This window comes from Chrysemys picta, chromosome 11, assembly GCF_011386835.1.
Source record: "Chrysemys picta bellii isolate R12L10 chromosome 11, ASM1138683v2, whole genome shotgun sequence".
NCBI lineage: Eukaryota > Metazoa > Chordata > Testudines > Emydidae > Chrysemys > Chrysemys picta.
Window position 1 is genome coordinate 62,231,311 of NC_088801.1, and position 20,540 is coordinate 62,251,850.

At 43.9% G+C, this 20,540-nt stretch overlaps 1 protein-coding gene across 1 annotated transcript; it reads left to right on the forward strand.

Annotated features, from left to right (window-relative positions):
• The first annotated feature begins 512 nt into the window (after positions 1-512).
• CPO (carboxypeptidase O) lies at positions 513-20,177 on the forward strand. The gene is made up of 11 exons (XM_005306090.4): positions 513-643; positions 6,631-6,706; positions 7,134-7,258; positions 10,223-10,325; positions 11,529-11,630; positions 12,516-12,620; positions 13,294-13,404; positions 16,070-16,160; positions 16,791-16,993; positions 18,339-18,423; positions 19,794-20,177. The coding sequence occupies exons 1-11, from the start codon at positions 564-566 to the stop codon at positions 20,054-20,056; spliced, it is 1,344 nt and encodes a 447-aa protein (XP_005306147.3). The 5' UTR covers positions 513-563; the 3' UTR covers positions 20,057-20,177.
• Positions 20,178-20,540: the final 363 nt, after the last annotated feature.

Sequence of the window (20,540 nt, forward strand, 5' to 3'; positions counted from 1 at the left end):
AATGACAAAAATGATGTGCATAAAAATGTCTGTTCCTGCCTATGCAATTCTGCTTTGGAGGAAATCATGCCAGTTTTTGGGTGAAGGGGGGGGGGGGGAATGTAGGAGAAAGCATAATTTACTTAGTAGTGCAAAGAAGGGCAAAACTCTGGGTGGTGTTGATTTTGCAAAAGTTTAGTTCACATCTGGACCTCCATTTAATCTGAGGCAACAAAGTTCAGGACTAGAAGGGTTAGTAGGCTGGTAAATTTCAGTTGAGGCCAATATCTTTGTTTCTAACAGATGAGTGGACGTCAGGGGAAAGAAGGGTTGAGCAGATAATTCCAACTTTTTCCAATCTCCAAAGATGTACCATCTCTATATGGGAATTTACACATTTCATCATAGAAAATGACGACGTGATATTGAGTTAATTATGTAACTGTAGTAAATTTCTGCTGAAATCATTTATAAATAGGTTCATCTTCTGTGCGTGAGTCAGTTTGATCCACAGTTGATACTGGAGTCTAGATAACTGTCTGCTCTATGGCCCCGTGCTACTGAGTCTGCTGCTTTTCAGAAGCATGAAGTTATCTCTTGGGGTCTTCTGCCTCTTGGGAGTCCTGATCCCAGGGAGGACTGGCCTGAGGTTGCAATATAATGGGTGAGTATAAATCCTGGCAGGGAGCTGCAGTTTAGGGCTGTACCCTAAAACACCATAATGAAGGCACAACAGCTTACACTACCTCTGAGACAGTGTAATGAAAGGAGCAAGGAACTGTAAATTGGGCGTGTCTGTTACAGACTGCTGAAACACAGGCGGTTACAGTCCTGTACTGGAAATGGAAAATGAGGGTCACCAAATCCAAATACTCAGATATGGTTAAGGCGTGTAGAGAAAATTTAGAGCAAGAAAAAGGGTAACGAGTTAATTCTAATCAAATAGTTACGGACTCAATCGTGAAAGGTTCACAGTGCCTCCTTTTGGGTACTCAGCGTGCTCAGCTCCCATTGGCTAAAATCCAGTTGGTGCAGCACCAAGATCGGGCTTTATGGGACTAAAATGCCTTCTACAAATATATCGGGAGTGGGGAGAGGAATGATAAAACAAGAGTAAATCCATTAATCAATGAGGGGTAGGGGGTAGAGATATGCAAAAATGATGTCTCCAAAGCTTTTGAGACACCAAACGCCTATTAAAAATCTGTATCAAGAGAAGTGAAAAGAAGAGGACTGGACGATCAGGGAGCAAAGAAATCCCTGTAAAAATAACAGATAAAGTTCAGGGAATGAAAAATTTGGAAAAATCTGCAAATACTAATGATCTGAACCTAGAGTATTAAGGGAATTAAATCAAGAAGTTGTTGTACTATTGACAATTATTTTTGAAAAAGTATGAACTTGATATTTTCTCCTCATTCTTTTCTCCCCCCCCACACTAAAACTGGCATGATTCCCTTCACAGCAATATTTCCTAGAAGAAGGCAGACATTTTTAATACACGCTATTTATTGTCTTTACAAAAATGGCATGGCAAAGTCCACAGAAACCGCGAAAAACTTTGCCTGTGAATTCCATGAAAGTTTGTAACATTCTGAGAAAATTCACCTGTAACAATCCCAGTCGCGTCTGGGCTGCTGCCCAGCTGGTGCTATCCCGCAGCGGCCCCGGAGTGGGGGCAGCAGGCCCCAGCCCCTCCCCCCCCCGTCCTGCTCGGGTCCTGCAGGGGAATGAACGGGGCTGGGCTGCCGATGCCTCCGCCCCGGGGCCGCTGCGGGATTGCACCAGCTGGGCAGCAGCTCAGACATGACTGGCCAGGGGCTGAGTGCAGCGTGCACGCTGCTGGGTCCCCACAACAGGCCCGGGTTCGGGGGCACCAGAGCCACAGCTGCTGAGCTTGGCCATCGGCCGCTTTCTCCCCCCGTGGTAGTGGGAGCTGCAGCAGCGGCTGCTCCCGAGTCCCGCTGCCCGGGGGGGAGAACAGCCGTCGCCTGGCCCCGCGGGCCGCCCCCCTCCTCTCCTCTCCCTACCACCCAACTGAGTCCTGCCTGCACTCGGGGCCAGGCCAGACTCTCACTCACCCTGGCCCCATGCTTCCCCTGCATCTCCCGGGCCTCCCTGCACAAGCGCTGGAGGGAGGAGGAATGGTGAGCCTGGGGAAGAGGCGGGGATTCGAGGAGGGAGCCAATGGGGGAAAGAGGGGGCGGGGAGGGCGCGAGCACTTCCGGGCTCTGGAGTATTTGCTTGTTTGTCCAGTGTCCCGACCTAACATTGGTCGGGACACGGGACAAACAAGGAAATATCGGGACAGTCCTGATAAAATCGGGATGTCTGGTCATCCTATTCCCTTAAGAGGAAGGGTTGGAGATTTTAGAACCTCACCTGAACCTTTTGTGAGCAGAGAGAAATAATTGCAAGGGCCTATAGAGGTGGACACTAACAGAATAGCATTTCAAAGCTGTATGTCATCTCATAGATCGGGTAAAATTATTGAAAACACACATGCAGGTATAGCTAGAAGAACTGGGCTTAAAATAAGAAGGAAAATTTCCTGCAGAGGGCCAGATTGTATCCTATGTGGAATTTGCTCCTGCAAGGGACAGAAAGTTCCTGGTAATCCATGGAACTTATTATTTATTATTAACTATGTTTATTACAGTGATGCTTAAGGTCCAACCAAGAGTTGAGCCATTGTGCTAGGCACAATACAAACACAGAGTGCTAGCAAGTCCCCTGATGGAATTTCCCCTAGGGAGGAGAGAAGGTAGCACAGTGGGGAGGTGAAATTGCATAAATTAATGCTGCCTCAGATGCATTTGCTTCTAACTGCTAGATGGCAAATGCTGTACTTTTTTACATCCTTTACAAACACACAGAAACTAAAAGGGGTTTTCAGATGGTATAAATCAACATAGAATCTAATCTCAATTTACCAAAAAATCAGAGACCCATTCATAACAAACCTAAGCAACTGCACAATTCTCTTCTCTTTGCCCTCATTATCCATTTATAACATATTCCTTCTTCCTGCGTAGGGGGAATGAGGGAGACATGTCCTCCCCAACCGGGGAGTGCAGTTGCAGGACTAATGCATTCTCACTCCTAAATCCCCTTGCCAACCCCCTTTTTATTTGCTGTTCTCATCATTTTCAGGTTGAAAATCTAGTTTCTTTTGGGTCCGCAGCTGAATCTTCTATTGTTCTGGCAAGAACCCAGCACACTTTAGGCACTAAGGGTCAGATTTTTAAAGGTATTTATGTGCCCTAGTGGGATTTCAAAAGTGCCTAAGTAGGCTAGGCACCTAACTACCATTGAAATCCTATCTGCAGCTTTAGGCACCTAAAGACCTTTGAAAATCTGGCCCTATGCAGATAACAACAGATTGATTTACAGCAGGTTGGGATTTGCTATGGGTTTGGGGTAGGGACATGATGTGATGAAAGCAAAATATCAGTGTCTTATTCCATAACTAGAGTTACACTGATTCAATTTGAGACTGAGCCCAATGTTGGAACTTACCACAGGAAGTATAGCCCAGGGATTCCCCAACTGGCACTGTCAGAAGACTGGAATCTGCTCAGGGGGTGGAACCAAGGGGCAACTTATTTAAATAGGTTCCTGCCTCCCCCATTAGCTGTATAAAACCTCCAGCACAGTAGGCACAGATCCTTCTTCCTCTTTTAGAGATTACAGGTCTGTCTCATTTTACGCTGGGGTTACGTTCCACAGTCAGCGCCTAAATCGAAAATCGCGTATAGTCAAAATTACATTGAGTGTAATGGCGGGCGGAATCGCCCGCACTACAGAAACAGTATTTAAATTGTTATTCTCTTTTTTTTTGTTTTTTGTTTTTGCCAACCGCGTAAAGCTGAAATCGCGCATGTTAAATGCGCCTAAGATGCAACAGACTTGTATCTATATATCTCCAAGCCTTGGGCCTATTGAATTCAATGGAAAACCTCCCATAGCATTCAGTGTGCTTGGCTCTTTGGCAATGGACCTAGCACCGTGGGGTCTAATAGCTGACTGGGACTGAGCTCCCAGCTAAACTGGGTTTGGGTCTGGCCCCAGTCTTTGAATAGAGTTTTTAAACCTAGCCCAGCCAACCTGTGTTTTGAGTTGGGAGCAGGATGCTACTTAAATAAAGGGACATTATTTGAAAGGACTCTGGAAAAGACCAGCAAGGATATGTTACTTTATCTTAATTTGCCACATACTATATATAAAAAGTAGAAATTCTGACCAGCCAGTCAGAACACAGCTTACACTGACACTATTAGTTTAGCATAATGAGGATGCTTCATTGTGTTTTTATTATTGAAAAACTGTTCTTGATTGGCTGGGTGGATCGACTTTGCACTTCTATAATTGAGAAACCTAGTCCATAATCATAAATGGGCACAATCTTTGTAATATTAGCATACTGTTAAAAATTATCTGCCTCCACGTTGGCCATTGTAAAAGGTTTTATCAGTAAATAAGAGCCGGCCATCTGGCAGCAATCTGATTGTCTGGCATTTCTTTCATTTGGTGTAATTAAGACATAATGTCAATGGGGACAGAAAAGCATTACAGGATATTGTTTCTTTTCTGATAGACAAAGAGCAAAGCAAGCCCAGGCATTTATGCAAAATAAACTCCCAACTGCAGCTGAGAGATTCATTTTCAGACTGGGAGGCATTTATCCTATATCTACGAGGCTCTGTTGCATCGACATTTACTGTGGTTATATCAAATAGTTAGCAATGCAAGTGTTATCATTTTGCCTAATGGACAAAAGTGCAACAGCATGACACTTTTCCCTGGTATGGGTAATAAACAGCTAATTCCAATTGTCAGAGAAAACGGACCTGTTTTGTGTTTCAGCTAATTAGCAAGCATCATATTTTTAAAAGATCAGGGATTTTTAAACGTTTCCTATATTTTTTCCAATGGCTAATGACAGAGTTAGCTAATTCTATTTGCATGTATATTGAGCTGATATTGTACATTTGCGATGGGAGTGCAAATGCCCAATTAGCAATTATTGCTCATGCAATGAGCGTACATTATATTGGTGATCATAAATGATTTGCTACACAAAACTCTTGTGATAAGTTTCCATTATAGTAGAATCTTTGCATTTAAATTCTTTCCTGACCATACATGTACTATAAGAACTTAATCCAAAGCCCATTGAAATCAGGGGAGACGATTGTAAGCCAGTGGTTGCTAAGAAATAGAAATATTTCTGGTACCGCTCTGATTTCATAACAGTGGCAACAACTCTCTTCTAAAGATACTAACTCACCTTTGGATATCTAATGCAATGTAATCGGAAAATCCACTCCCAGTGATGATGGCACATTCTCGCGTCACAACCTTTCATTTATTGCTTTTAAAAACTCTTATGCAATTTGAAATTCCACATCTGCATGCTACAGGACTACAAGGCTGAGCTGCGTTAATACTCCAGAAAAAAGTATTTAGGAAGATTTGTTTTAATAGAAACCACACATTTGCTTCAACTGTGTTTGTAGCCTTTTTTATTTGTTCTCTGTAAACCTTCAATATTTTTTTTCAGATAAACATTTACAGAAGGTGAAAGTCTCAGGAATACTCGGCAAATACATCTCCAGACAGGAAGTTTTCATCCAGCCATCTTGAAATCACTGTGATTTTTTTTAAATTAGATATTCCTGTTTATAAGTTTCAGTCTACCAATCAGGGAGCAGGAGCACTACCATGTAATTTAGGTGACCTGTCATAGGCCACAAATAATGAATAGTCAAACATATAGCAAGTAGTTTGTAAAATCTTATTGGCTAAAAAAAGGTTTGCATAAAATTTTCGTCAAGCAATTTTGAATAATGAATAAATATGCAAAACAATAAGTCTATTTGTGGATGATTCATGAACAGAAAAAGCTCAAAGTTGATGAAATAGCTCACTGTATATTATTACCAACTTTATTAGGCCCCAGTCCTGCACATACTTAAGGGTTTAATCATGTGAGCAATGTCATTGGCTTCAAAGAGGCTGATACGATGAAATAAAATTGCTCATGTGCTTAAGTGTTTGAAATATCAGGGCACTGGCAAATAAGTAAAGGTAATGTAGGGCCCTACCGAGATACCCAGAGAATTTACAGAACTTGATCCAACATATATTTAAAGCAGTGGTTCCCAAACTTGTTCCGCCGCTTGTGCAGGGAAAGCCCATGGCGGGCCGGGCCGGTTTGTGCCGCATACACAGGTTCGGCCGATCGCAGCGCCCAGTGGCCGCAGTTCTCTGCTCCAGGCCAATGGGAGCTGCTGGAAGCGGCACGGACCGAGGGACATACTGGCCGCCGCTTCCCGCAGCCCCCCTTGGCCTGGAGCAGCAAACCGCAGCCACTAGGCGCCGCGATCGGCCGAAACTGTGGACGCGGCAGGTAAACAAACCAGCCCGGCCCGCCAGGGGCTTTCCCTGCACAAGCGGCGGAACAAGTTTGGGAACCACTGATCTAAAGTATTCCATTAATTCATCAGTCAGTCATGTTCTCAATTAAATAGGACTCAGTTAGATGAGCTAACTTCCTTCTGCATAACAAAACAACTCTTTAGACCTAGGGGAAAGGTGGAAATTTTCAACAGATGCTCGGCTGATTTTTTTTTTACTCTTAATTTCCAGGGACCAGGTTTTGCGAGTCTTGCCACAAACATCTGAGCACGTAAAGCAACTTCAGCAGCTTTGTGACACCTTGCTGGTGAGTGACGCTAACAATGTTTACAAGAAAGCTGATGCAAAGTTAGTTCTATGGAACACGTATATTTAACTTTGGATAGAAATTAAGGGAAAAGCAAGCCTGAAGAAGCTTATACCTAAGATCTTTACTAATAAAGGGCTGGATTGAGCCTTGCCCTTACGTGATCATAGGAAATTGAGATTTCCCATCCTGTGGCCTGTGAAACAACTGGCCATACTTGATGTCCCATGTCCAGAAAATCACAGGCTGTATCCCAGACGTATGCTCTGGGAGCAACTGGTTAGAGAGTTGATGATTGGGGAGGCATGGGTGGAGAGCATTAGGAATGATTGCTTCCTCTTATTCATCCATAGCTAACATATCTTAATTAGATTTTTTTAGCAATGGAAACAGAAATTTTATTTGTGTTCCCATTCTTTCTCTCCAGCTGGATTTGTGGAAGCCACTGCTGCCTGAAGACATCCAGGCTGGAGAAGACCTGCATGTCAGGGTTCCAGCCTCCAGTTTACAGGAGCTGAAAGACAGCTTAAATCAGCATTTGATATCTTATGAGTATGTCCACTAAGTGCCTGATAGGGATCCTCTTGCGTACTAAATGACTCCATTGGCTTCAAGGACCATCCTCCCTATCATGGACATGGCTAATTTCCCCCAATCCACCCCAGGGTCACCAGACTGTGTTAATTGGATCCAGCCTTTGGATCCAGCCTTTGGATCCTATGTGTGTCCAAGCCAGCTAGGTCTAGGCAGAGTCCAGATACTGTCTCTTCCTCTGCGTTTGCACACTCCTGGGTTGCAAATTCCCTGTCTGCCCTCCTTTCCTTGGGATGAGGGAGTCTGTGGTCCAGCTGACCTAGGCCCTGAATCCAGTGATCTGACCTCCTAAGCCTCCCCAATGGCCTGTGCGCACTCCTCCAGAGCTTCACTTCTATGGGCACTCTAATTTCTAGTTTAACTCCCCGGCGACAGTGTGGTAGGTAACGTGAGGAACATGGGCTTTGCAAGGGAACTTCTTAAATGCACACACTTTACTCTTAGACAGCACAGGAGAGTTACAGATCTATGCAAAACCATAAACCCCTGAATGCAATCTTCCCCCATCAGGGGACCTCTCCACTCCTGACAGTTCTTGGGGTTGGTTATTGTCCTTGAAGGGAGACAATGTCCCTCCTGCCTCCACTTCTCCAGCTATGTCTTTTGCTGTTTGTGATGGACTGGCTCCCTTTGGCTCTGGGCCAGGTGGTCAGTGGAAGAAACTGCAGCTCCCTCAGTGCAGATCCCTCCCTTCTCCCCAAACAGATTTCTCTGAAGAGCTGATCCATTCAAAAGCAAAGGTCCTTCTGGGAAAAACTCCATTGTTCCAGTAAGTGAGAGCCATTCAGTGCTGATGTTGCCTTCACTGCCTGGTCAGACCTTTCCAGACATGGCTTCTCACTACGTGCCAGGTTCCTGCCACCAAATGGATGATTTGAAGTATATCTACACTGCAATTAAAAACCCATAGGTGGCCTGTACCAGCTGCAGCCCTCCCACCTCCCATGGTCCTAGAGCCTGGGCTTCAGCCCCAAGCCCTGAATAATAGAATCTCAGGGTTGGAAGGGACCTCAGGAGGTCATCTAGTCCAACCCCCTGCTCAAAGCAGGACCAATCCCCAGACAGATTTTTGCCCCAGATCCCTAAATGGCCTCAAGGATTGAACTCACAACCCTGGGTTTAGCAGGCCAATGCTCAAACCACTGAGCCTCACAGCCCAAGCCCCATGAGCCCAAGTCTGCTGGCACAGGCGCAGTTGTCTAATTGCAGTGTAGACATACCCCTAGGCACAATGACTGTTACCTGTACAACTAGTGTTCATAAAACCAAATGGTATTCATAATTGGACAAAGATATAGTCCCCAAATTGTCACACATCACATACAAAATTTAAAAACCCAACCCACCAGCTATAATGTTTCATATGAAAATTACAACTCAGCAGCCATCCAGTGCTAGGATGGTAAATGACTACTAGACATATTGAATACAGCCCAGCTGTAGTGACATTCACTAATAAAAGATACCTTGAAAGAGGATTAAGGTCCATTCTGAAGCTATGACAAGCAAGACAATTCACCGTTAAAGCTGATATCTGATATCTTCCCTAATGAATTCTCTTTAGTAAGTAATTAATGTTGATGCCCTAGCAACAAAAGGTGGAGAAATATGGGAGAGGGATGCCAGTATATAAACTATCTAGCATCTGGGATAGGTGTTTGCAGTCTAATTGAAATAATATCGTGGCCCAGATTTTCTAAAACTGGACTCTATGTTTGCACTCATAATGATTTGTGCCTCTATTCTGAGGGGTGCACAAAAAGGAGGCTGAGTGGAAGGGTGGACTGAAAATTTGATTCTCTGTCCTTTAGAGGTGAAAAACAGAATGATAGTTAATTTCTGTATACAGATTTGGAGGAGAAGCCCCTCTAAGAAGGTGGGTCGCATACAAGGAAGGCAATATGACAACTGGAGACATAAATGGGATATTCTATTACGGTCATCAAATATTCAAGCTGCATTAAACTCAGAGATTTCAGTTCACAGGGGCTGTGACGAGCTCTCTTTTTTTTTTTTTTTTTTTTTTTGTGTCAGTTCATGTGGGTTTGCACTGCTTACATTTCACCTTGAGACACAGAGGTGAGAAAGCTCAAATTGAAACTCAGCTGAGAGCACTCTCAGAAGTTCAAAGGGCAGCCTTTCAGAAATGCTGGTCTGTGCTTGAGACAGCAGAGTAGCCTACTAGTGCTCTCAATGCATGACATTAACACGTGAACTTGCACTGCTTTTGCAGTTGTCTTATTCTGAGCATTTACTTCAAGCACAGATTTAAACAGTGGCTGGGTTGTCTTTCAAAGAATTCTACTAAAAGCACAGGGCCTGATCCAATGCCCAATGGAGCCAGGGGGAGTCTTTCATTGACTTCAGCAATCACTAAAGCAGGCCCATGATGAAGCAGATTCAGAATTAATTTGCGGCTATCCTGCTGGAGCATCTGTTTTCCAGGACAAAGACAATTTTTGCAAACCTACAAATAAAGCACCATTGGGAGATCTTCCCCATTTTTTTTTTTAAAGTGTGAAGTTTTTTGAAAATTTTTACTGTTGTTTTTTTCTTTTTCCAAAATGACAAACCTTTAACTTGATTTTTTTGATCATTGACAAATTTTAACCAGTGCTTATAGCTAGTGAGGAAAAAACCTGAACATTTTCGGGGCTATTTTGAGGGTGGGGGGCAGGGCTGAGGATGGGGGAGGGGTCAAAACGTGAATTTTTAATTAAAATTTTAAAAATCTCAATATTCAGAACACATTGGCCTGTTTTATTACAATTATTATTATTGCCGCATCTAGTGGCCTGGTGAGCAAGAGGTTTGAGGTCGACCATGGAGTAAAGGCCATGTTTTTGATTTAAGGATGTTGCTAAAAATCATTCTTCAGTTGTTGTTCAGGGAACTTTAATCTTTCTCTCGTTTTTTCTTCAGGGTCATAATACGTGATGTACAAGAACAGCTGGATAGTAGCATGCCAAGTCACTGGAGGATTCCAGAGGGCTATTCCTACACTGTATATCATCCAATGGAAGAGGTAAGAAGGAAACCAAGTCTATCATTTAGGTGTTACTCCTGCAATGAGTTCTATGCGAATGCTCCTGTGTTTGCAGAGAGCTCCACAGAAGTCAGTGTGACTTAGCCATCTGCCTGCTTGGAGCTCATTGCAAGGTCCGGCTTTCTTCAAGTCTGCATGAAATCCTAGCCTGTTGAATTTAATGGGAGTTTTGTCCTTGACTTCAGTCGAGGCAGAATTTCACCCTTTGTTTCTTAATCTCCATAACGTAAATGCTTTGTGTGAAGAATTCATACATTTAGCTATAGTCCTTCTGTGGACTCTTTTTATCCTTGTTGAACATGATCTATTCCCTCACAGGTAGCATCTATAGGCTTCAACCCATTGTTTGCTGTTTTTAGTCCATATTTTGAGTATTTGAATATCCAGTTGTTATGCCTCTTCACAGTTATTTATGTAAGCATTGACATTGTGCTCAGCACTGACCAAGACATGAAACGATGACCATCCCAGTAAGCTTATAACATAACAAATAGAAATGGAGAACATCGGACGCCCTGGGAAGGCCAGAGGAAGGAATAACTTTAATTTTTTTTTTCACTTTTGGTTGGGTTCCCTTCTATGGAAGAAGTGAGCCTTTAGAAGAGACTTAAATGTGGTGAGAGTGGAGAGCCAAGACAGCTGGACTTTTGTTCTCATTTATATATTTCACAGTCGATTTAGACGACACACACAAAGAGAGAGCTTTGTGGTAATTCCTCTTCTAGGCATATGATGTGTTTACTGTAAGCATTTGTATAGTTTTGCTTTGGGAACTGCTACTGACCTGAAATGTGGAAAAACTAATAATCATCTGACTGATGGATCACCCCAATGATAGTCTTAGGATTTGACTTCATCATCCAAATCCTAGGGAAGTCAACAGAAAGGCTCCTGATGGGGTTGGAGCATTGAATTGGCTCCTGAAGGAGTCCTAGGCAGTGCTTTTTGATGCCCACCTCTGCAATGTATTACTTTGTATTTAATTTGATGTAAGTGAAATGTCATCCCCCATTATTTGGTCTTGAACAGTGCTAAGTAATATCACAGCCTGAAATATGCTCAGAGGCATATACGGTGTATCTAAGAAACATAAAACATTTGCTATTTGGAAGTGGGGGTGGATGGGGGGAGGGAAGAAGGGAACTCCCTGTTTAGAGCAACAATTTCCCATGACTATTTCAGATTTATCACTGGATGTACCAGATAAAGGAGAGCAACAGTGAACTGGTGACACAGCATTATCTAGGAATGACATATGAGAACCGGCCAATGTATTATCTGAAGGTGAGTGGGGAAAGTGTTGTTAAGATAAATAAAAAGCATCTCCATAAAATGATGAGGAAAAATGTCAAGGTTCAAACCTTCTCTAAAAAGATTCTTATACAGGTATGCTGAAATAACAGGAGAGGTTTTAGCTCCTAGACAAAACACTACAGACGTTTGCTATCTTTTGTACTGACAATTGCCATCAGTCTTTGATACCACTGTTATAGTGTGAAGACACCAGATTTTGCTAAAATCCTGTTTTGAAATATAATATTTAATAAATCTCATTTGGCATTCTATTATTGTTTAGCAGCATGATTAAAACTGCGATTAATCATGATTAATTTTTTTAATCAAGTTTATTTGTTTTGAGTTAATCACTTGAGTTAATTGCAATTAATTGACAGCCCTCATAATATACCATAGTCAACCTGTGTAACTATGTTTGCTATAGTTGTGTGTGGTGGAGGGTTTTTGTTTTTCACTATTCTCTATAATCTGGGACCTTTCTGTCTTGATTATTTCATGACAATCCTTATAAGATCCGTCTCCTTTGCTGAGAAAAATTGGTTTATCTTTCTTTCTGCTTTTCCCCTTCCAAAGAAAAGAACCTCAAAATTAGATCAGCCCAGGGAATGATTAATATAAGTGAAGGCAACCATATAAGAATTAGAAACTGCTTTATTGGTACTCTTTGTTCAACACACACTTTAAGATTCTTGGCCTGGGATGATGCAGAGATTGGGTTATTAGGAAGGAAAGCTGGTCATAATGAAGTCTGTAATAGTAAGCATCTCACATGGCTAAGCATATATCAAGGATCATACTTCACATACTAGAATATGCTAGGCTCTTTTATTTTAATATAACAGTTTTCCTACTGATCACTTTTACACTCCCCAGATAAGTCAACCATCAAATAAGGCCAAGAAGATTATTTGGATGGACTGTGGGATTCATGCCAGGGAATGGATCTCTCCTGCCTTTTGCCAGTGGTTTGTGAAAGAAGTGAGTCCTTTTCCCATTTCAGTATAAAATTTGCAGATAGTTTGGGTTCCTCAGTTCTCTTCCTCAGTTTAACAATTTCTTACAAGTAATCTCTTTAGAGACAGATTATACTTTGAATTAGTGCATTACACAATCACATCTGGAGACCCAAGTTCAAACCAGGGCTTGGGAAGTAACAAATGAAAGTATTTGGCACATGGCATCCTCAGCTTGGGCCTGATACAAAGCCCATTGAAGTCAGTGAGAAGCCTGCCCATGAGGTCAGTGTGCTTTGAATCATGCATCAGAAAGCCACCATGAAATCTGAAACCATTTTCCATTTCTGATCCCAAGAGTAAAGAGCTAGAAGATTTTGTACAGTGGTGTTCCATATGTATAGGATCAGTCTCTCCTACTGTGCTTCTCCCTGTGGTATCTATGCACCTCACAACAATGCAAGATAGTACCAATGTAGACTGCAGTATAAATGTAACCTGATATATTATCACTTTTTTGAAATGCCTTTGAAGGTGCGGTAGATACCTCGATACATTTGGTGGGCAGGTAGAGTCTCTTCCCAAGGAAGTATTCTAGGATGACCAACCATTCTAAGCTAATTCTAAATGAATTCATGTCCAGTGATTGGTTTGTACCAGATGATCTGGTGCTAGTCTTTTGCACTTTTTCTTCTCAGATTTTACAGAATTACAAAACTGACCCAAAGATAAAAAGCTTCCTGCAGAACTTGGACATATATATTCTGCCAGTTCTCAATATCGATGGTTATATCTATTCCTGGACAACAGTAAGTTATGAAAATCCCGTAACTGGATTATAAAGATAGATGTACACTGTATTTATATTCATTTCTGGTACAAAAATGGTATCCAAATGTGAATTTTTCAGCTTCCTTTGCTAGGAAGGGAAGGTAGTTTTTCTGAGGAAAAAATCCGCATCTTTCTAGCACCAAAACGATGCCTGCTAGTTTTCAGCAGTCTGGACTGCAGTTGTTCTTTTAAGAATCCTTCACTTCTCTGCAGGAGTACCTTGGACAGTGTCACAGTGTACCACTATCTTTAATGCTACTTTGCGTCTGGAAGCTCCTTCTAATCCTGCATTTTTTCCAAGTAATCTTTACTGGGGCCTCAGCAGATCTTAAATTAACATTTCAAAGTTTTCAAGAGAATCTACTGCCATGCCGTACATGATGGGTTTTACTTGTCACCCACAATTTTCCCCCGACAAAAATGTCCTGAGAGCTCAGTGTGGCCTCATGCAACATTTGTCTGCTTCTTGGCTGCCCAGGAGGGTGTTGACTAGAACTCCTATCCAGCTTCTTGAGCAGACTTCAGCATCAAGCACCTTTGCAGTGTAAAGGTGTTTGTTGCTGATCAGCCCCAGTGACTCCCTGGAAGTTGCAGTCAATATTCTCTTTCAGGCTGAAGATATGCACTGATATGCACAGTTGCCAGGGGATGCTGACCAAGAGACCAGGATCTTCTCTTCTGGGTTAGGGTGGGTTTTCAGACACAAGGGAAGATGGGGAAGGCATTTTTTTCAGAAAACTAAGGTTAACCTCTGTATGCAGGGTAGGTGTCCTGTCCTCCACCAGAAATGTTCAGTTCTTCTACAGTGTTTTTTCCTTGGTCTTGAGCTTAACTGCATGGGGAAAAGAACACAATATGTTGCAATCTTCACCCCTCTCTTCCTTGTATCCCAATTCATGCTTCAGTAACACCAGCCGGAGAAATGGACAGCCCCATCACTGGCATCTGAGTCACAGCCATTTCCCATTTTCCCATCTCCCCATTATATCAGCATGGAGATACTGTTCTGACCCTAATGAGGCCCTGTAGACCCATCTGCCTCTATGTGGTACCCGTATGTCTCCCCGTTGAGTTGAGTCTGCATTAAGCCTCGTGCCTTCCAAATCAAACGTCACCAGATCGGGCAACATCAGGATTTGGAGAGCTCCAATTCTTGTACTCCCTTGCCTGGTTAGTCAGTGGAGAAGTGCACACAGGCAGTGCACAGTGTGAGTTTGAACTCAGCTGCTAAACTGGGCAAGGGCACTACATGGGGGTGGGAGGCTCCGAACTGAAGTGTAATGAGGAGATTGGCTGACAACAACAACAAAATCAGCTGAGTTTACTGAATCTGAGCCACAACCTGGATTCCATTATAATCATTCTTGGACACTGAGGTACCCCCTAAATCTGGGGCTGTCTTTTAAGCTGGACCCCTGCACTAATGTAGGGGAGTGCCAGGGAAGAAGTCCTATGACCTGGCATGATCGACATCTAGAAATGTACCACACACAGTAGTGGCATTGAATCCAAGTGTTACTAGGCATGCAGGGATGTGAACTAAAGGTGTACCTGCTATCGCATGGGTTCTCAACCTTTTTCTCTCTGAGGCCCCCCTCAACATGATATAAAAATTCCAGGGCCCAATGGGGAAGGGCCTTGTAATAGTTTGACTACTATTTTGGGGGGGGGCAGGGGCCAGCAGGGCTCGAGCCACCTCTGCATGGTGGGGTCCAGGGAGGGAGTGCCACCTCCCCCCTCCCCAACTCACCTCAGCAGGCCACCCAGCTTGTCTGGGTTGGGGGTGGGGGGTGCACAACCAAAAATTATAAGTCAAAGGTGGGGGGCTTAGCTCAAAATGTTTGAAAACAGCTTAGGGTGCAGGGAGAGGGTAGATAGGGGCTGTGTACAGGGAGGGGATTCTCAGGGTGCGGGGAGGGGGTAGCTGGGTCTGTGTGTGGGCAGGGGGGTAGATCAGGGTGTAGGGAGGGGTATTAGGGGCTGTGTGCTGGGAGGGCTCCCCTGCGGTCCCTGTTCCCAGAGGGGTCTGCCAACCACGGAGCCAGGTCTCCCCATCCGGGCAGCTCTTATCAGCTGCCCCTGCGGCAGCAAACGGGGCTGGGAGCTGAGGAGCAGCTTCAACCCAGGGCACCAGCAGGAGAGGAGGGAACGCTGCTGCTGCCTGCTCCATGGTACCAGCCAGACCACCAGCTGCCCTGCACTGTCCGGCTTCCCGCCTCTGACCTGGCCAGGGGGCAGGGAGAGGAGATGGGGGGAGGTGTGGAGCTGCCTCTGGGATTGCCATGCTCTTGCACTGCAGTTTGGGCTGGGGAATGCCCTCCATGTCCTCAACTCTGCCCATGGGCTCAGGGCTTCTGCCCCACAGGGAGCACCAGGGTTTGTGGCTCCAGGATTCAGCCCTGCACCTCCCGGCTTCAGGCCTGCGGGGAACGCCGGGGGGATGCTGGGGATTGGGGCTTCAGCCCCACGCCACCCGGCTTCAGCCCCGCAGAGGGCACTAGAGCTCGGGCTCTGGGTTTCAGCTGCAGGGCCTGTGGCCCCCTTGAAAGGGCTCGTGGACCCCCTGTGCTATAGCTATAGTACTTTAATCTCTAATCTCCCAGTACACTGTATTATTACATAACTGAAACCATTTCTGCTCAGGAACGTCTGTGGAGAAAATCCCGCTCTGCACATATAAATGGCACCTGCTTTGGAACAGATCTTAACCGTAACTTCAATGGCTCCTGGGGCAGTAAGTTCCACGTATTTCAGATTTTGAGACATGAATAGATAGCGAGGCATGAGAAGCAAGAGCAACAGACCATCATCTGAGCTGTGTCTATCTTGTATTCCAAAGGTTGCAAGGGATTTCTTCAAGAAATGCTTATAAATAGAAATCTCATTTGCAAAAATATTAAGATCCTGATTTTCAGCCTGGCATTTGTTTTTTCAAGCACAAAAATAATTTTGCTTCCTTAAATAACTATGCCTCCAATTCTATGAAGGTACAAACATTAGTTGCTGATAGGAATAGTAGTCCGTTATCTAACTGCTAATGTTTGTGCTTGTGGTGAGTTTGAACATGTGCCTTTAACATCATACGAGGGGATTTCATAACTTTATGTTGCTACACACGTTTCACCAGGATATTACTGACGTGATTTTTTTTTTTCAAATGAGGCCTCACAAGGCATATTTTGTACAAAGATTATTACACTAGTGTGTAGGGTGTGAATACCGGGTGCACTCAGTCACAACGTTACCAGACCCCTCTGAGCCATCTAGTCCCCCATTTTAAGACTATAATGGAAATGCCACCATGCTCTCAAAATTGGGTTTTGTGAACATCTCTGCTTAGCTTTGTTTTTTAATCCCTGTACAGGTATTGGTGTGTCTCATAACTGCACCAGCCTCGTTTTCTGTGGAACAGGGCCAGAATCAGAACCTGAGACTAAAGCTGTGGCCAGATTTATAGAAAAAAGGAAAAGTGATGTTTTGTGCTTCTTGACTATTCACTCTTATGGACAGTACATTCTCACTCCCTACGGTTACAAAACCGATTTGGCAAGTAACCACCAGGATTTGGTAAGGCAACAGAACCACGCTCGATGTCAGTGTGAAGGATTACGCTTGCATGAACTCTGTACATCTTGATCGTCATCTTTGTGCTTAAGATTGATCTCATGTCTATGTAATATTGTACTCAGTCCCCCTTTGCCTCTCTTTGGTACTGTTTTATTTACCATAGAAATTAGAGTATTTATTGGTATTGACTTGGCATTTGTCTGAAGGGACAGATGAGGTATCAAGAGGAAAAAAATCAGTAATAACTGTTCTTTAATGAACACCTGCAGCTTCCAGGGGGATGGGAAGTTTGCGAAACATTGAAATCTTCAATTTATTAATTTAGGTTTGCGTTCTCTTCTCAGCTCACAGTCTTATACATTGCGGTGTGGTGACTGCAAGTCTTTTTTGGCTGACCTAATCCTGATCCTTCATCATAACTAATTAGCAATTGATTATTAGGATCTGATTACTGAGGGTCGCCAGGATGTGACTGTTTTTCAAAACATCAAAATCCAGTGCCACGTGCAAAAAATGTGCCTGCCGTTTTATGTGCAAATGCATTTGTCTGCATGATTGCCACGCCTGTGCCCACAAATGCCTAGTGCCTCGTGATAGAGGTTCAGGCTCAGTCTGGAGCCTGGGTTCTAGGACTTTGCAAGGTGGGAGGATCCCAGAGCTCAGGCTGCAGCCTGAGCCAGAACATCTACACTGCCATCAAACAGCCCTTTAGCCCGAGCCAGCTGGCACGGGCCAACCATGGGTTTTTAATTGCAGTGCAGACATACCCTCAGTGTTTTAACATCAGGCCCTATATACTCAGTTAAAATCCATGTTTATAAAACAGTCCAGCATTTATGGCACTAACCTTGGACTTGGGAGAGCCGGGTTCAAGTCCCTCTTCTGCCACAGGCTTTCTCAGTGACCTTGGGCAAGTCACCTAGCTGCTCCGTGCCTCAGTTTCCCTTCTAGCATGGGGATAATAGCACTGCCCTACCATCCCAGGGTGTGGTGAGGATAAATACATTAGACTGTGCGGAGGTCAAATACAGTGGGAATGGGGGCCCTATATGTACCATAGAGTGGTAGATAGTGATCTCTCTATCCATGCCACAACCACTCAGACCTCTGTTGACAGTGGAAGTATATTACTGAGATCCTCTTTCTCCAGTAGTACAGGTTCCTACCATTGCAATAAAAAAGGAGTGTTTTTTAGCTGGACACATTTTCCACCAGCTCTGATATTGAACTAATAATTGATGCCCAAACCTGACCCCAGTGAGCTACAGAATCAAGCCTGAAACTCCGAATAGTTCATGTGGTTACCAGAACCAGTTAAGACTTTCTTTCCCTTTCAAACGTACAGGTGGAAGCTGCAGAGAAAGCAGCAGTCGCACTGAAGGAAAAGCATGGGACCAATTTTACAGTGGGACCAACTTCTTTGGTTTTGTGTAAGTTTGTGTTTTGAGATTTCTCTGTTTTCATGGGGCGAGCAAGGTAGTCCATGTGCCTTGTTCCTCGATATTGCTGTTTCATTGCGTTTCCACTTTGAGTAATAATGGAGGAGCTGGTTTAGATGAGTATCTAAGTTGTAGCCATTTGTATGTGGGATACTTTGTGGAGCCTTGTCATACATTAAACAGCTGACAGCTATGGAGGCTCAATTGGATGCTAATTCTTATATAGAACTCATCATGAGAGTATCACAGGGCACACAAGGGGATTGGTATGTGATATATGGTGAAATCCTGGTGCCTTTGGAATCAATGGCAAAACTCCTGTTGACTTCACTGAAGTGATTTCACCATACCTATCAGTCAGCAGTTCAAATCCAGATCAGGTCTATAGTAACGATCAGCCATTATCATCTGGTGGTGGTTTGAGGTTCTGTGTGATATAAGTTGGTCTCAATCTAGTTCCCAGTGGACAGGTGTCCATACCACGGCGAGCACTAGATGATGATGGCTGGCACTGTGATTGACAGTTTCAATAGAGATCATGGAGACTCAAGTTACCCTTGACCCAGAGAGGTATTCCCTCCAAAGAAGGGTTGAGTCACATTGGTGGGGTGGTGTACAGATAATATTCACAATGAGTAAATTGACTGGCTCTAGCGAACACGAACACACACACACACACACACACACACACACACACACACACTTGTGTTTGTAAATTACACAGGCACAATGCCTGCATTAATTAGAGCTTGCGTTGCATGTGCTTTAGTGCATGCTTTGCACTGTCTTGAGTGTACACACAAGATGTTTTGCTTGTGCAACGCTGGCATGTTTAGAAATTAGTGTGCTCTTGGGCCAGTGTTTGTTGTTACATGGAAAGCGGCAGGAGAGAGAGCTCCACAAGGCAGAGGAACAATGAGGTCTGGCCACAAAGAACAGTCAGGGATTTTTCAGGCTGGCACTAAAATGAATATAGCAGGAAATTCCAAATGGTATCAATGAAGGAAATGCAAAACCAGAACAAACCATGGTCCATCTAGCCCCATGTCTTGTCCCCAATAGTAGCTAAGGCCAAAGGCTTCAGAAGAAGGTATATGATCCCTTTAATGCATCTCTGGTTATCGGATAATACTCTCATATGAAGTGGTATTTTCCGTATGCAAGTTCTATAGAAAGATATTTATTGCAATCAAGTACTTCATATAGAACAAGTTTTCCCACTGTGAAGTATGGCTATCTATGGTATGATTATAGTGCTTGGTACAGGCATCTTGTAGCAATTTTGGATAAACTACGGCCAGGCTCATGTATAAAGAATGGTGCCTAATACATTTGCCTCACCTGTATTTTTAAATTCATAGACAAGAACTCTGGCTCCTCGCGGGACTGGGCTCACATGATTGGCATTCCATTCTCCTACACATTTGAGCTGAGAGACAAAGGTGCCCATGGATTTATTCTTCCGCCAGACCAGATCCAGCCCACATGTGAGGAGACTACCACAGCTGTGATGACCATCATAGAATATGTAAATCAGAAGCATTTCCCAAACAGTGCAGGGGCAGTGACCTCTGGCAGCCTGTGGCTATGGCTCAGTGTCCTATTCACATGGACCTTGTCCTAAGTAAGCCCTACAGAGAGCAGCAGGAAACTCACATGCAGTGAAAAATTGCATGCAAAGGAAAAATTGACATTACTGGGAAGCTAAGTGGCATAGTGTTGAAATAAATGACCATTACAGTAAATGCAAAGAGTTGTCTGGTGTTCTGGGGGCTTTTTGGAGAAGAAGGAAAGGATAAAGAACAGGCTGTAAAATCAAGCCCTGCTCATCAAAACCAGTTGTAGAAGGTTAGGTTCCATTCCTTTGTTTAAATTAAGGCAAGCCCATATTAACTTCAAAACCCTTGCTCGCTGTCTCTGTAAGGCCAGATTGAATATGCATGGGGAGGAAACTTCACTTTTAGACATGGTCTCAGTGACTGCCTTACATCTACGCTTCCCTTTCTGCCAGGCATAGCCCTGCTCTTCTCATGGTCCCCACACCACACTGGCCCACCAGCCAGAACCACTCATTTCCCACCCAGGGTTGGCACCAGCAGGCTGTATGA